General features: G+C 36.5%; 1 protein-coding gene across 1 annotated transcript in view; it reads right to left on the bottom strand.

Annotated features, from left to right (window-relative positions):
* LOC121089667 (potassium voltage-gated channel subfamily KQT member 1-like) overlaps nucleotides 1-17,599 on the bottom strand; it is a 511,237-nt gene that overhangs the window by 209,679 nt on the left and 283,959 nt on the right. The window contains exons 13-16 of the mRNA XM_040597076.1: nucleotides 15,420-15,495; nucleotides 11,737-11,831; nucleotides 10,721-10,761; nucleotides 1,744-1,805 (exon numbers count right to left, since the gene is read on the bottom strand). Coding sequence (XP_040453010.1) covers nucleotides 1,744-1,805; nucleotides 10,721-10,761; nucleotides 11,737-11,831; nucleotides 15,420-15,495 — 274 coding nt within the window. The remainder of the gene's footprint in view (nucleotides 1-1,743; nucleotides 1,806-10,720; nucleotides 10,762-11,736; nucleotides 11,832-15,419; nucleotides 15,496-17,599) is intronic.

Genomic DNA, 17,599 nt, shown 5'->3' with positions numbered 1-17,599 from the left:
ACTGGTTACCACATGCTTGCAATAGACATTTAACATGAGAAGGCGAAACCATGTGACTTCATCATCTCTAAGCATTTACATTGAGGCAATGTTGATGAAAATGGTAACCTTTTTGAATCAACCAGACTTCAGTTTTCTAGCAGGTTTAAGCTGTAAAAGCAGATTATCTGCAACAGAGACCACTCACTGCAGCATTTACTGCATACATTGGCATCTCCTGTAACGTTCCTCTTATTTTACCAAGATACCTCTGCAGTGCTCTAATTAAGGCTTAGAAATAAAAAGTTATCAAATCCACAGCATATTATGCTAAAGCTGGATTAGAGTCAAACGCATTAATAACTGTCTGGCCTCTCTTTTTCATAAATTTGGAGCATTCAGGAGACCACAAACAACTGCTTCCAGAAGTATTTACAATACTAGCAGTAATCTGTTATCACAGATACTTTAATTGCTGTATTTTCAAATCTGTATATATGTATATTCAAGAAATATGAACAAAGTAGTGGTGTGAATTGACAGAATATAGAGAGGCTAGAAAGCAACATACTTCATTTTGAAGTGAATTAATGTAATCTGAATGAAAGCCATTTTCACTTTAAATGACTGTGTCTGCACAAGTGACCAATCCAATTGAAAACTTAAACTCAGATAATTTGTCTTCATCTGTGAAGCTGATTCTCTGGCACTGTCCAAGAAAGCTAAAAGTCAAAGAAAATCTGTCCTTTGACATCACAGCATCCACTATTTCCAATATTGTCCTAGCAAAGATTGTTAGATATTAGGCAAGAGAGGGAGGAATTGTATTTGTTTGATTTCAATTTCTGCTTTTTGGCAAAATGTACAGTTTTTCTTTAGAATAATGAGATATTTCCTTCCTCTTTCCTTCTCACCTCACTTCCCCAGACAAAAGTGAAAAGAAAATTTGCATGACAAATATGAGGAAGACAAGGATACAAATAGGCAATGAATATGTTAAATTCAAATGGACTTTTGTCTCAGCTGTTACATCATACCACATACCCAAGTTGCTGCGCTGCTACTGTCCACAAAAAGAACACTGTTCTAGGGGCACCAGTTTTTAGAGGTAGGTAAGGGAATTGACCAAAAACCCGTTAGAGAAATAGATTCCTAGTTTTAAGCAAACTTGTATTTTTGTTATCACTTGAGTGGGAAAAGCTCTTGAGGATGTTTGGAATCGATCTAAACCAACAGAGCCTCACTGAACTTTGGCCTTTAGGCATACTAAGTAACTCTAATTAATAACAAAGATGAACATATTCTTGGAGAGAATACAGTGGGGGAGGGGCAGAATTCATGCAAAGATGACTGTGCAGGGCTAAAAATTGCAGTAAACATTAAAGAACCTCAAGATTATTAGCTAAGATATCAACTGTTGCTATTTACAAAGACTCCTGATACTAGCCTTTCTGTTTAACTCACTAATTCTTGTACGACAAACACCTTGTCAGTTCACAGTACTTATCTTCAAGATGTGTGATTTGGCTTCAACATGAAAAGTAATCCCTTTTAAAATCAAGAACCAGATCTGTATGGCAGGTAAATGGTTAATGCTGAACAACATGCACACGATACTTCAACTCCCTTACAATAACTATGATATTATTCTTTATTATGGTGCCCTGTAATTGTAAAGTAAATCATGCCAAGATACTATCTTGCATGTCTGTAGATCAGATATCATTACTGAGAAAAAAAAAAAAAAAGCTTTCATGCTCTTACCTTATCCTCTAGCCGGATCAGTCTGGCTCCTACAGTATAGTATCCTTTGTCTACCCCTTTTTCTAAATAAAGAAGGATAAAAATGGGACATTCATTAGGTGGAAAATAAACTCAAAGAATTATATCTACAGTATTTAAAGCAAAAAGTTGGCAATAGTAGGTTAGTATAAATAACATGAACATAACAAGAAAGAATTTCTTTATGGTGTACAGAAGTGAAAGAGGGTCGCTGGAGAGAAGGGAATTAGTTTGCCTAACTGACAAGATTAAGTTAGTCTAAAGGGCAACCTGGACCTTGGTAGAGGTAGTCTGTGAACATGAGGGACTATGGATAGTGTCTGAGGTAACTTGATTCCTTGTTTAATTATATCAGTTAACTGCATGTAGTTAGATGGAACAGGCATGGTCCCTAGCCATACTCCCCATTTTGAATATCATTGACATGATTGATGTATACTTTCTATACATAAAAAAAAAAAAAATCAGTACAGTTTTCAACTGAGGTTGCTGTACCCAAGGGTTCAGGGACTGGAGTGGCAGAGATCTATCTCCTCTCCATAAATGAAGGACACTGGGAAAAGTCCTTGCATCTTTATCCTCCTTTTCCCTCCTAACCTTCATGAGACCTGGTTATTAAAGCCCAGTTATGCAACATGTTTCAGTTGCACATGGCAAATGGTGTGATTGGGAGCCAAGATTGAAAACTGTGTAAAGTGGGGTCTATTATTTGTGTTTACATGGCCAAATGCAAAGGAATGCTATAGTTTGGGGGTGTTATTTCACAGGGAATGAAGCACAAAACCCCATCTACTATGAACTGAGAGAAAATAATCACAAGAAAAAACTCTACACCCCGATACTAAAGTAGCTTAAAGCCTATATCAATGGAAGTTGGACACATTTTTCTCTACTGAACTGTATTTCTGATATCAGGCTAGAGTAATTACTCCTTGTTTGTTCCATAAATTAGCCCACTTTTATGAATGGTTGAGCTTTGGGTTTTTTGCTCATTCTGCAAGGAACTTACATTCTTGCATTTCTCAGTGAATGGTACTTGCTTTACTATTACATTCACAATGTATACATTTTCTAATGTGTTTTGTTTAGTGATATATTTACATCAAAGTTCATTGCAAGGTGACTGGTACTGTATGCTCCACAATCTTAGAGGAAGAACTTCAGAAAAAAGCAATGCTGGCAAGAGCACTCTTCTTCCTTGCTTTCTTCTCTACAGACCACCTAGAATATTAAAAAGGTCACAGACCCCTGGCAGTTCTGCATAGGTATTAGAAAGGAGAAGTGTCTCATCAGAGAACCTGAATGAATAAATTCCATAAGGAGATAAAATTCAAGGATTGTTCAAGGACACTGTGGGGACAGAAAAACAAATGACATGGCTTGGCTCATACATGTGTGCTGTTCATCATTCATTAGTTTACAACCACAGAAACCTCTTAAAATATAAGTGAGGGAGGCTCAAGTTTATCTGTGTGTTCATCTCTGCCTAAAATGAAATAATTGACTCCACAGTCTACTTTCTAGTTAGTAAATCTGTAGACACTTGTCTTTTGAAGTATATCCCAGAAAAAAACGTGCCTTTGAGGATTTCTAAATTGTGATGTGATTTGAACAGCAGTAGGTAGGTAGTCTTTTTGTTTGGGTCTAAAACCAAAAAGCTCCCCAAACCTGAGGAAATATTCCAATAAACTTATTTATTTTTTTAAAAGAGTAATTTCCTCACCAGCTCTAATTACATCCTTCATATAATCACCAAGACATCCCAAAACAACCAAACCAAGTAAATAATGTTTCCTGTTTTAATTATTCTCGAATGTGGGATGGAACAGAAAACAAGAAAATAGGAAGCAGATAAGCAGTAAGAAGCTATTTTGTGGCATGTGGCAATCCTATCAGATGAAGTGAAAAGAATTATATGCATGCATGTAGGGGTGTCATGTCCACCCCTTCATAGGCATGCAGGCTGTATAAGTCACAAAAGGCTGCGGTCTTTCCCAGTTCTGATTAGCCTCCATTTAAATCATCAGTCAGCTCTAATTTACAAGCATTTTTCTCTAATAAACATCATCTTTAAAAGTAAATGGGTTGTGCATACAATGTGCAGAGCATCGTGGTAAGAAGGGTGGGCAGAAATTCAGATAATATTGCTCCAGCACGTTTGATTTCTATCGCATGTTTATGTTTTCTCTCTTGAGCATTTTCAAGATATATGATTTTAGACTTCCTACATTAGATTATTTGCCTTTACATAGTTGAAAAGATTGAATGGCTAACAATAAATCTGAAATGCCTGAATTTTTACATTCTTTGCTTTTAAACCAAAGTAACTTTCTTTTAGTATTGAGTTTTGTCTATTCTTTGTGTTGGTCTGCCATAAAACAGATAGACCAGCTAAGCAATCCAGTAAATGTGTATGTATCTGTGAACAGCACAGTCACAAAGAAAACATGCATGGTCATCATGAAAGGAGGCACACATTCATAATTGGATGAAAATACATATGGACCAACTTTAGCTCAGAAGAAAAAAAAAAAAAGTATCTTGAAACAAGCTTGTATCATATGGTTGGTATGATAAAACCCCATCATTTTATATACTAGACTTCAATCAGAGAAAACGTTAGTATAATACCTAAGAATACTGAATAGTTCTTGGGTCATTTAGTCCATTTCTCATCTTTATTACTATATAAATTTCCTCCCTGGAAGTCTTTGCCTTCCTGAGTATACATAGTACACTACTTTCAAAACATGACCCTGTATTTATTTCCTAGTATTTTCACAAAGATGGCTCATCTCTTTTTCTAGTTAATGACAAGAGATGTTTCTTGTAAAAAAAAAATATTTTTTTTTTATATTCCCCACACCACTTGAGAAAAAAAGAAAGGCAATCCTCAACTTTCCCCAAATGGAAGCACATGATATTAATTACATATTACTAATTATTTTGTTTTCTTTTACAAGAAAACAGCAATTACCATCTGAAATGAGTAAAAGAGCAAATGAAATGAGGGACGGCACCATAATCTTAATTTTTTTACTCAGTTAGTGTGCTCCATCTCATTGGAATATAGCAAACTTTTTCAGAAAATAGATCTTTTTTCTTTGGTTAGAAAAAAATACAGTGATCATTAGGATAGTGAATGAATTGCAGACAGATGGTCTGAAAATGATAAAAGCTGGAAAAGATCTACTATGCTTTTACAGAGTAAGAGTCCTTCCTTGATTTTTACTTCTATACTGCGTACAGCTAGAAGGCAGCTAAGTCAAAAATCTTAAAATTTATCTCAGAGCCATCAATTTTTTAAAGCAGCAAATGAGGAATTTGAACACTGTGACACCCGGGATATTCCAGACTGTTAAAGACATCTCAAAACCTCAGCAAATTCTATCCAGTTCAGTACTGGGACTACAGAAAGCAGGATAGCAAGAGATACAACTACCTTCTTTTGTCTAACCCAGTGCAGCTACAGCCTTCTGGACCTGTATTTGTTCCAGTTCTGTAAAAGGTCTATGTAGGGAAAACTGTGATGAGCTTATGGCAAGATCTAGATTCTTAGCCTTATAAACCAGGTACCTTTCTGAAACACAAGTCAGGATTGCCCTTTTAAACCCTGGATCCATAAAGTAGCAAATAACAAAGTTGCCTTAGGCATCATGACTTTTGACTTGAGTTTCTTTTCTTGTCAGTCAGAACCTTTTACAATTGATACATAGAAGAAATTAAAAAGAGCTAAGACATAGCCCTATATCAGGCACTTGTGATTTCCCTTGGACAGCCAAAACAAAATTAAAATAGTAAACTACCAAAATATTTTAGTTTAGGGGCTGTACTGCAACACGGAAAACTTTTTAAATAAAGGTAATGTTCCGCAATGAAGATTCAACAATATACACTGAAAGTAGAAATTTCTAGCTTTTTCATGTTGCAAAAATCCATCTGCAGTAAGTAACCTTCCAGGTTAAAGATGCACAATCACCTTTCAACAAATAAAAGAGCCCTAAACAAAAGGTCTGCCTGCCTACCTGTTTCATTTACCCAGCCTCCGAGATGACACAATTTGCTTCACTGGCTCATGAGGAGCAATATAATCAATTTTTCAGAGACAAGCCATATACACTGAATCTGGTGTGAACTACATCACATTTCTGTCCTTCCTCCAGAAGGTGCTGACAGCAGGATTTAGACACGCTATCATTATTCTATGTATAAAACAATCAATATACCAAATTCAAAATGAAATGCAAGCTCCTTTGTTAGTTTTTTATTGAATGCAATTCAAAACTGTTTGGATGACCTCGCTGAACAGTAAATTAGCTGCAGTTTCCAAGCCCTTGAAGTAGGATATACGTGACATTGCTGCTGTCTCTTTGCATTGAGGTAGATCAACCCCCGTAATGAAATGAACTTTCAGAGAAAAGATTGTGAATACCTGACAGCTACAGAAAATGTCTTAAGTGGTTTTATTTTTGACCAGGTTCCCATTTTGTCTCCAGGAGGGGTGGAATAAGTCAGTTCTTAACAGAAACATGCATACCTCTTATTTCAAATATTAATTGACTCAAAAAGATAAAAATTAAACTAAGTGTATTTATTATGCTTTAAAAGACATTGTGACCCAATTTCTTCTTAACAGCTGGGAAGAAAATAGCATCAAAAAGCTTAAGTTGCATTTAATGGGAAAAAAAGCAAACAACGGAACTGTCAAAATTTTACCAGAAAGCCTTTTTCTCCAGGGATTCCCACCTGTGTTATGCAGACCCAAGAGGTTCAGCTGAACTGCAGATAAGCATCAGCATTTTGCTTACTTTTCTGAACCCAAACACTGGATCTTTTGTTTTACATTGGCATTATTCCTCACCTTTGCCCCTGAAAAGCTATAGTAAATCTCAAAAATTGCATTCAAAAGCAATTAAGTCCATCAAGTATAGTAAAGGTCAAGTATTACACTCTTCTTATTTGTATCATTACATAAGTATCTGCTTGGTTAATTCAATACATTTTATTAACGTGCTCTGCCTCTTTATCAACACTTTCAATTATTAAGGAGTTTGTTTACTATTACAGGAATCTTTGTTTCACATTACAAAATTGTGTTTCCTGGAACAGGCTTTCAATGAAGCTAAAACACAGTCTTCTAGGTATACTCATAAAAATGGGATTCAAGTATTTGGAAAATTTAATCCTTATTAATGTTTTTAAATCCACTCCTGATACTAGGAGTTTCAAAGAAAGCTAGTAGATGCCAAGACCAAAACAAGCAAAAAAGGAGAATTCCTTATAATATGTGTATGCGAAAGCTAAATCACAAAAAATCTTGTCACAAAATATTACAGATGTTAAAAGTTTACAGGAGAAACTAGGTAAGCTTGCTGAGGACAGACCAGTTAGGACTACAAAATACACAGAAACCATGCCAGGAAATCTCTGATCTGCAAATGGCTGAAAGCTTACAGGAAGGTTAGAGGTTTATGCATGCCCTTTTTTGATACATTTCCCAAAGCACCTTGCTTTTGGCTCTGTCGGAGTCAGGACTGGTCTGACCCAGCGTGGCTTTTATTCTGTTCTTCTATCCTTATCTTGTTTTAACACAGCTTTTAGTGCTTTTAATCTTTGAGAAACTAACTTGAAAAATAACAGTAATTACTTCCAGTGAATTCAGATTCTGGATCTTTTATGACTTCATTCACTTTTGAAAGGTAATAATACTATAGACACGCTGCAATTACTTCACGTAATATTATCAGAGCTGACAACAGGGTTTCAGTAACAGTCTGATCCAAACCCCACTGAGGTCACTGGAAAGACTCCCATTCATTTCAGCAGGCTTGGAATCAGACTCTTAAGATTCTTTGAATGGGAGTATAATAAAACAGGGAAAAAAAGGGAGCTGGAAAGGAAAATACTTCTCATGTTTTTCTCTTCGGCGGTTTAATTTTCTTTGCATTGTCATTTCTCTTTTGCTTTCCATCAATACAAAAGCAACACAGTCTGGAGGAAACACCCACATTGTTTACAAATGAGGTTTTCAGCAATGCCTTTGAACTGGAAAAATATCATATTGAAAATACATTTTCGATGTAGAATAAGCCAACCTTTCTGAGGAACTCAGGAAGAGCTCTTTTTCCAGAGGACAGTGGAAGAGTCTGTTTCCACCCAAATCAGACCAATACTATAACCTCTCATCCTTGTTCATCACTTCATTATTGGCGGGTTGGTAAATACTGTGACTAATCATAAACTAACCCTAGTTTTAGTTCTGCAGACCATTTATCTGGAACCACTTATCTTATTTTTGGATTTGTGGAGCATTTAGATAAAATAACTACTAGATCAAATGACTTTTGGTTTTGGTCTTGCAAACCCCTAACTGAGCTTACCAGGTTTTGCATCCCTGACAACCATCTTACCTTTCCCAGTAGTATTTATTCAGTCCATTTGAGGGCAGAGCTATATGTCTTTGCAAGAGATATGACTCTGTAGAGCTGGCATGGTGTGGAGGCAGACATCATTCTTAGCAGGGCCACCATGCTTTTGCATCTAAGATAGTGTCGCAAAGCAGCTATTCAGCAGGAACATTGCAAGAAAAGATTAACAAGGGAAGTAGTTGCATGGACATGCATGCCATAATCTTCAGAGCACAGATGACGGCTTTCCTGAACATCTCTGAAATCCTATGATGCTCTCCACAGTAAGACTATCCATCATGAATTCTCAAGATGTGCCTAACCCAACCTATCCTTACCTCTGGAAGCCAGTGGTTTTTTTCCTCCACTTCTTATTAACTCAAAGAAGAAATTTTGATGAAAAATTATAATGAACAATAAAAAACATATGGCAGATTTTGACTTGAACTTCACCTGCCCCCGTAATCATCTGGGGCTTTACTTGCAGGCTGTCTCTCCGGGTCGTGACTGGTAAAGCAAGTTGCTGTGTAACCTCAGACCTACAGGTATATTATTCTTTTTGTTTCTGTTGTCCATTTTTCTAGTGTGGGTTTTGCACATGAGTTGCCCAGGACTGAATGAATTGTGGACACAACCTCATGGTTCTTTCTCAATACTTTAGACTCTTTAACAATTGAACACCTTGAACGCTTGTTCAAACCCACAGACACACCTAAGATCCTCCCGATAGTTGCTATGACCCTTTTGACCCAGACTTGGTGAAACTAAACTTCATTAACATCTTCAGCTTCCCAAACTTCTCAGAACACTATTTCAAAACTAACTTCTTTGCATCCAGCACTTCAAATTACTCCTCACCTCTGAAACAAGAAGCTGTTTCATAAAAAGTGCCTCTAACACTAGTCTTTTTGAGCACAAGTTACAGTTCTAACTTGGTAAAGTTACATTTGAAATAAAATAATACATTCTTGGAGGTAAACAAAGTTTTTCCATAAATTTAGCTTGCACATTATGGAATGATTTCCCAAACACAAATATTTATAGATGTATTCAAGCTGATGGATTCTTTTCCTGTGGTCCCAAACCAGCTCAGCTACAGGCAAAAAGGATTGTACTACTGAATCTTCTGCAGTATCAAATGTTAAAAATGTGTTTTGAGAGATGCTCCTCATTCTGATAGTATAAACCATTTTTACCATTGATACATCATTTTTTAAAGGCTCTGAAATAACTTTGGTACCCTCAGTTACACTTAGGCAATTTTACAATTCAAATTGTAAATTTACAATTGCCTAAAATTACTCTTTGAGCAATGAGTGCTCAAAGTCACTTGGGGGTATAGGAATTCAGTTCCTAAATCACTTTTGAGCTTGTAGGGACAGAGAATGAGATGGAGCCTCTGGAAATTTGAAGTAAATTTCTTGCAATAAAAAATAAATATTTCTTTCAGTTCTTTCCATACAAGTGCTCAGGTTTCTGATCTCCACGATTCTTACCACAAGGTTTTCCCAGAAAATCACCTCTGTGCATGGCCAGGGACTTCCCTCCAGCTTAAATGTATATGTGGCCAGTTCACAAATATTTGTTCTTCTGCTTGCACTGTCCTTTCCCTTAGATTTTTATTTTTTTTTTTTGCCTCACAGGTAATTACTCCCCTTGCAGAATTAACAGACAACCCTTTCCAGCCCTTTGTTTTGCTAGGTTAAAAAGAACAAATTTCTGTTTCCCACTTATAGAGTAGATTCTCCTTTTCCCTAGTCATCCTAGTATTTCTACCCTGTTTTTTTGTTGCAGTGTCTTTCCTAAAGATGTGGAAGCAAATTTTTGCACAATGTGCCACATAAAGCCTTATCTGAGTTGTGTGCATAGACATGTATACTTCCTTCCTTATATGTCTCAAAAATCTCTCTCCTTATCCTAAGATCAGACAAATTTTTTTCATGGGTATATCACAGCATTTTCTTATATTCAGTTGGTATTTGCTTACAATTAATTAGTGGACCAAGCCTTTTTTTTTTTTCAGACATGCCAGACAGATGGTTCACCACTATTATCATGTAGGATATTTTTTTATTACTTTCCCTGTGTCTGAGCTCGCACTTTTTGTGACTGAATTTCATACCACTTCTATCACTTTAGCTTTCAAGGCTACACCAGTTCTTCCTGAATGATACCGTTGATCTTTTGAGCTTTCCAAAACTGAAATCCATAGACTGTTCAGAAAGGAAGAAATCTTTTCCAGTGGAACCAACATATATTCTAAGCACAGAACAAAGGGTTTAGAAAGAATATTTTTGTGGAAAAAATTCCAGCAATATGTTTCCAACTCCTTGTGCACAGATACACATTTTTAACACTTATTCTTAATTTCCATTTACTCCACTACCATCTGAATGCAAGGTATTTATCTTTCCACAGTCATTCCAGGGCTTATTGATGGAATTATATATTCATGCATAATTGGCTGGATAATAAATCCATATTACCATAGCCATAGGTATTTTCACAAAGATATAAAGCTAATAATTTTTCATAAAATGCAGACACTATACCTGGGAGGAAAAGGCCTGGCTTTCCCAAGGAATGGTCCAATCTGAAAAGCAGAGAATTACCAGCAGTGCAATTACAAGCAACTTTGTTGCTAGGAAAAGCATAGGAGCATGATTTACATGAGAATTTACAGTAGCTTGGATAGGAGCATAATTTACATGAGAATTTACAGTAGCTTTACACCTAAAACAAAGCAAGTAAGAACATGAGTCTAGCATGATTTTCTGCACACACAGTCCAAAATCAAACCAAATTCTTATTTTCATGCATACTAATACTCTATTTCTAGACTTTCATGTTGTAACTAAAACATAGTTCCTCTGTGTCATCTGTAATCTAATAACAAAGACTATACAAACAGAATGGCTTAATAACATTTGCAACTATTCCTTGAATCTCATGCAGGCAGATTTAATATCTATATATGTTGACACAGTAGATTCCATTCAATAGGAATTTTTTTTTTCTTCATTTTGTTAAGGGCCAGAGGAGTTCAGTCTGGTGTCCTAGTCAGCAGTGTTAATTTGTAAAGAGAAAAGCACTTTGTGTTGAAACATAAGAGAATAGTTTTGTGGCAAAATATTTCAGCTGTGATCCCCAAACTCAGAGAAAGCATGTGCATGGAGGAATGTGGGAAGGGAAAAGTTCCAGATGGAGAGGGGAGCACAAGCAAACCAGATTTCTCTCAGTACTGGAGAATCACAAAGAGGGGACAGAAAGGTAAATCATTATTTGAATTTTTTTCCTTTTCTAAGACAGGGCAGAAAAGCTCAATTCATACTATAAACTTCACAGCATGCACCTTAAATTCTTTTACTTTCACGGAGAGGAAGATAAAGGATAATTGCAAACTTGGTCATAAAAAGGGTTAAAAATGACTCCAAGTTAAATCCTCTAGATATTGTGCTCCCTGTTGTGCTTGCAATTTTGGACAATTACTGTTCATTAAGTATACATCTCTCCTAAAGCCAGCTGGCACTAGAGAAAGCAAATATTTCATGAGGTAGAGAGGGCCTACCTTCTTTGAAGTTCTTTTATCCGGACCATCATATTGAGGTGTCCTTGTGAGTACTGTTCAATCACATCACGTACGTCATACGGTTTCCGAGCTTGCTGTGAAAGGAGTCATACATAAGATTGAAAGGTAAGTACAGTTTAAACTTGATTCTGATTTCACACAGGCCTTCATTCTATTTTTTATCTTCCAGAAGTTATTTGCTTGCCATTTTGCAACTGTTGTAATGAATAAAAAATATATAGGCATTGTAGAAGTGCATATTTATTGTGCAGATGGGGCCAAGCGATTCTCATTCCTGTCAGTCAGAGTTGTGTCTTCACACGTTACTCCATACTGAGCAAAATATTAGACTTTCAAAATGTATTTAAAAAGCACAAAACCAAGATATATAGTTTATCTAAGACTATCATGTGTGATATCTCTTGGCTCATTCCAAAACCATATGTTAATCATAATGTCAGAGGACTGAACCGCAGAGATAGGCCCAATTCATAACACTTGGACCCAGAATCAAATACTTCTGAAGACTAAATATGGCTGGTGACAGAAATGTTATTGCTTAAGTATCTGGGAAGACAGATGCTTTGTATAAATCTGAAGACTGCTGCACGTAGATTTTGTTTGTACTTCATCTTTAATGGTACCTACAAGGTCAGAAAAAAAGGTGCAATTTAAATAAATGAAAGAGGACAATGCAAGAGATGTAAAAACCTGCCATCTGCCCAGTTTTATTCCCATTCCAATGAGAATCCAGATGCTTCTGCCAAACTCTGGTTTCTTGCTATAAGCACTATAGCAGAATTTTGATACAAGTCTAGGGAATTTGCACAAAGTGATGTGATTATAAAAAGCACAGCATGGTAAAATTTTATCAAATAAAATTAGTGTATGTGTGTGGTGGAGTAAATGCAAATGATCTTTTGTAAATACCACAACTTTGAAAGCCATACGAACCACTATGGGAAATATGGGGCAAGATGTCTCCTTTTTTTGCTCTGACTCAAGAAAAGAAGAAAAAAAAAAGAAAGGTAAACTGCAAATCTAGTAATTGGAAATTACTGAAAACAGCTCATTAGTCATCTTGTTGTCTCTTTCCACTCTGTCACAGCTTCAGCCAGAGCCATTAGCATGCACCAGTGCACACATGCATTGAACACCTACAGTATGTGCTGGAGTCATGCTTGGAAGGCAGCCATAGGATCCTAGAAATTTCAAATGAAAGCATGGAACTGGAATGGAAACAAATCCTGTGAAATGAATGAAGAAGCAAAAGCTCTTTGTGATAAAATGCCTTCCTTGTGCTCAGCCGTCAGCACTTACCTGCATTATTACTTTCAGAAGTGTTCATGGCTTTGGTAGTGTGCATGCACATTTGTGTGCATTTGTGAGAAGAGATACTTTGCGGGGGAGGGAGGTTTCAGCTTTCAGTTTATCATCATTTTTTTTTTTTTTTTTCCTTGCCCAGCTTCACATTTTGCAGACGCTGACACATCACTATTTCTGGCCAGAAAAGCAGCCTATTGTCTTCACCCAAAGAAACAGTGCCAGTATCACTCTTTAGATTGACTAGCAGGGGTGCTTTGAGAGCATTTTGGCTAAATCCTCTGTCCTTTCCTTTGGACACTCTATTTAAACACGATGCATGGCGCAGAGCCTAGATGTGCTGGGGATTTTTCTCCACCTCCCTCTCCTCTCCCCCATGGGCTACTATGTGCATAATTAATTCTACTCATTCCCAATGAATTTCCTTTTCTCCTTCAAAAGAAGTCCTCTATCTGTTACCCCTTTTACCAAATCATCAGCTCCCCATTCTATAGTTGCAAAGTACTGTACACAGCAGTCTGCCTGAGTTGTCTCTAAAGCATAGCAAAAAAATCCTTCCAACTTTCATCATTTTTTTCTCCTCTTTTCCCATAAAGCTTTACATCTGATGATCTTCTGTCCTGCCAAACTTTGGTGCACTGTTTTGTCATGTTTTTATTAGGAAATGTTAGTACAATACAACTTAAGGCAGGAGATAATGGGCTTCCAGGGAGGTTTGATAAATGCAGGACTCAAAGAACTTCTTTAACTTTCATTCTGTCCATTCTGTCCATAATCCCAAATCCTGGCCATTTGGGCTCAGAATTCTACATCCAGCATGCTTACAACTCCTAATGCAAAACTTGAAATAATATTACCTGACTTTGAACTTCCAAAATCTCATTAACATGGAGAGTCCTACAAGCTATATTTCACAGCCCCAAGAAAGAACAAAACAGAAGATAATGCCTTTTTCTTCTTCCCTATCACTAACAGTAACTTTCAGAATCCTCTTCATAGATGGATCAAGTTAAATTTTTAAGGTTGGCTATGACTGCTATTGGCTGACAGCTCCAGAATATTAGGTCTCTGGTGGCTTGAAATATCCTCATTTTTATCCCCATTTATATACTGATTTGATTTTCCAGGAATGATGCCTTTAATTTTCTTCCTTTTCTTCTTCTTTTTTTTTTTTTTTTTTTTTCAGATTTCCCATAGTGTTTATCATTCTGGTGTATTTACAATATAATCCTTCTCTCTTTTTGTTGGCTGAGTTTAAAAATGACTTCACCTAGTCTTCTTTCATAAGGTAAGGTCATCTACAGATACATTTCTGCATGAGCTTGGGAAATGTATGTGCTATTCTATCTGCCCTAGTTCAGTCTTCTGAGTGCTGTGATCTTATCTCAAGACTTCTACCTCTTGCAATTAAGTACTCAGCTCTGATCAAACTTACTTGAAATTCAGGTTCTTTTTTAATCTTTTTAAAACCTCTTCAAAAATATTATGAGAGTTAATTAACTTGCAGTGGACCCTCTTGGACAAAAAAGCATGATCCTCCAGATGCAAATAACAGGGGCTTTGAAAATCAGGCCAAAAGTTAATTATTCATTTCCATGGCATTGCCAGCATATGGGTGATGAGAATGACGATACCAGAATCCCATTCCAAAAGATTTTATCATAATGGGCTTTAGTAAACAGGCAAAATAAGACAGTTTGTCCAGTGCAGCACATTTAGTTTGACCACTTTGTAACCTGATTGAGAAATTTAACTTAAGACTTCATAAAGACAGTAAATTTCCAGAGGGTAGGTGTTCCATAATTTTATAAAATACAGCCTCTCTGTGATGTTCCATTCTGGGAAAAAAATATGGAAATGTGGGCCACAAATGTGAAAGCAACTTCACACAGCACAGTGCTCATGAGTAAAGCCTGTTGATCTGTCAGCCATACATAGCACGCAGTTAGAACATTCTCTAACCAGTTGTTAGATGAACATTATAAACAGTAACAGTGTTCTAGCAGACACTACAAGAGTCTTTTCTTCACTTCTACTAGATAGGTAAGTAGTTTATATGTTGGTCACTACAGCAAAACAAACAAACAAACAGAATCCCAAGAAAACAAACACAGTAAGAAAGAGAAGTGAAAAATAACTGTGCTGACTGCACAAATCTAGAAGGTTTTCATATCGTACTGTACCCATGGCTAGTTGATATTTTTGCCCACACTATGAAAAAATCCACATAGGGCAAATATGAGGCTGAGAGCCTAAACACTACCTTTGACTTATTACAACCACATGCACAATCTCAGAGCACTTTCAATGTCATATACTTAAGCTTACAAATGGTACTTATGGTTAATGGTGCTGCTTACCTGAAATTTTCTTCTGGCTACAAAATACTGCATTCTCCTGATGACTTTTACAGCTGTTCGATGTGCTTCAGTTAATCTGCCAAGAAAGACAAACATATACACCAGTAGGGAAAAAAAAAAAAAAAAAAAAAAAAGGGCAGGAAAAAAACTTAATGGGAGATGCTGACTGTAAGCACCAAAATATACAAATGTTTTATGTCTGTCATGCAACATTGCAGCATAACACAGTGTGTGCATGTATATTTTGTCCTGTTGCTTTACTCTCTTGTATATTGTGGGTCTAAGTATAAAAACCTGATAAGTGAGACAATGAAAGCAGGTGTACAAAGATAATACATGTGGAGGGGATTAGACAGGATTACTGTCAATGCACACAACTGGCATCAGTTTGAAGAATGTGAAATGTTTTCAGAACCATGACTGCATTCCCTATTTTGCATTTATTGAGTGGTTTGACCATGAGCTCCATTGCACAGAAATTAAGTCCTTTAAAAGATAATTTGAATTCTCTAGGAAGGAAGAAAAATTGAAGTATCACATCTGAAAAAAGAATAAAGTCAACACAACACACCCTTTCAGCACACTTGTGTGTGTGTGTCCATGTGGCTGTCTGTATTGGTACTCAAACACAGGACTGCGCATATTATAACTTAGAAATATTATTCCACCCAGAGGATATTGTATTTGCAGAACATTAATTGTGCCACCTGGCTGGCAATTACTTACCACACCCCTTTATTTACGATGAATTTTGGAGGTGTAGAGAGGAGAAGCAGGAATACGGTAATTACAAGAACAAGTATTTTATTTAAGGACTGACTCCCTCTCCATGGACTGCTTCATTCATTCAAAATGAGTGAAATAAAGAAAACAAACTTTTCCTTCCAAGGAAGCCGCACTGTCAGGAAATCTATGTTCTATGCAGACATCATCTTTGACATGTGATGATAACCCTAGGAAAGCTTGCCAGCAAGTTCCTCAAGTCTCCTGAAAACACAATCTGCCATCTCTTCCCAGTATATCTGACCTGGGAAAAGGAAGTATTGGCTAGGCCACCTACTTGGATGCCACGGTTTAGAGATAAAGTCTTCAAACAGTGGAGAGATTACAGTGTATTTTTTCAAAGTGAAGTAAATAAAAGCTAAGCAAACAGGGACTGTATTTAAGAACTAGCATAGTTTTTCATTTTTATAATGGCTCTTTGATAAAAAAATGTTTCTGATTGGGTGAGATACCACAAACACAGGAACAAGGTTTTTAAAATAAGCTGTCAGTAGCTTTGTCTTGTTCCTTCTATTTCAAGTCCCAGTTTAATATTAAACACATGCACAAATATGTGTGAAACTCGGGTGTCTATACCACATATATCTTCACGCTTCATATATCTATGTATAGTAAGGCACATATCCATATATATATATATACTCATACATGCAAACACACAGAAGACAATGCAGAGTAAGCACAATTCAAGAACCATCACTGCTGTATACCATCAACAGCATTGCTAAGTACGAATCTTTGCATTTGTGTAAGCCTATCAAAGGGATTTCAGAAGTGTCACTGACGGACTACCAGTAGTTTAGCCTACAGGACCTTTATTATGGTGAAAGAAAAGCTCTCAGCTTGACACTCAGGGCCCCAGCTGAGCTCCTGTGGCTGGTGACTAGAATGGAGACAACATTCCTCTTGTAAATGGCACTTACTTGATAGAGAAATCTTTGTCTGTCAGTCCATACAAGTTATATACATACATACATACATACATACATATATATATATAAAACCAGAAAATTATCACAATCTAAGGTTTAGGGTTTAGCCTACCTCCTTTGTGTACCAGTTAAGATAAAAGCTTGAAATTATCCCCTAGCTTTAAAAGATGTGAGACTTCATATACATACTTAAGAGTTGTCTTTTTGCTAGGGTAATCCATATGAGCTTGTTGATGCATTGTTTAAACAGCCTCAAATAGATAAACTTAAAGAAGTCCGAGATGGAAACAAACCAAGGCAGTAATTTCGTCCTAATTCCCTTCCTTCAGCAGCAATCAGAACTTTTTCCAATGTGTTACCAAGTTTAAGCACCCAAAACCATGAGACTAACTCTTGGAATCTGATGCACAGTTGAACAGGCCTCATTTTTAGAGAGAAAAGTTAATTATTTGTGAAATACAGCAA

This window comes from Falco naumanni, chromosome 5 (genome assembly GCF_017639655.2).
Source record: "Falco naumanni isolate bFalNau1 chromosome 5, bFalNau1.pat, whole genome shotgun sequence".
Lineage (NCBI taxonomy): Eukaryota > Metazoa > Chordata > Aves > Falconiformes > Falconidae > Falco > Falco naumanni.
This window is presented reverse-complemented; position numbering and strand designations above follow the sequence as displayed.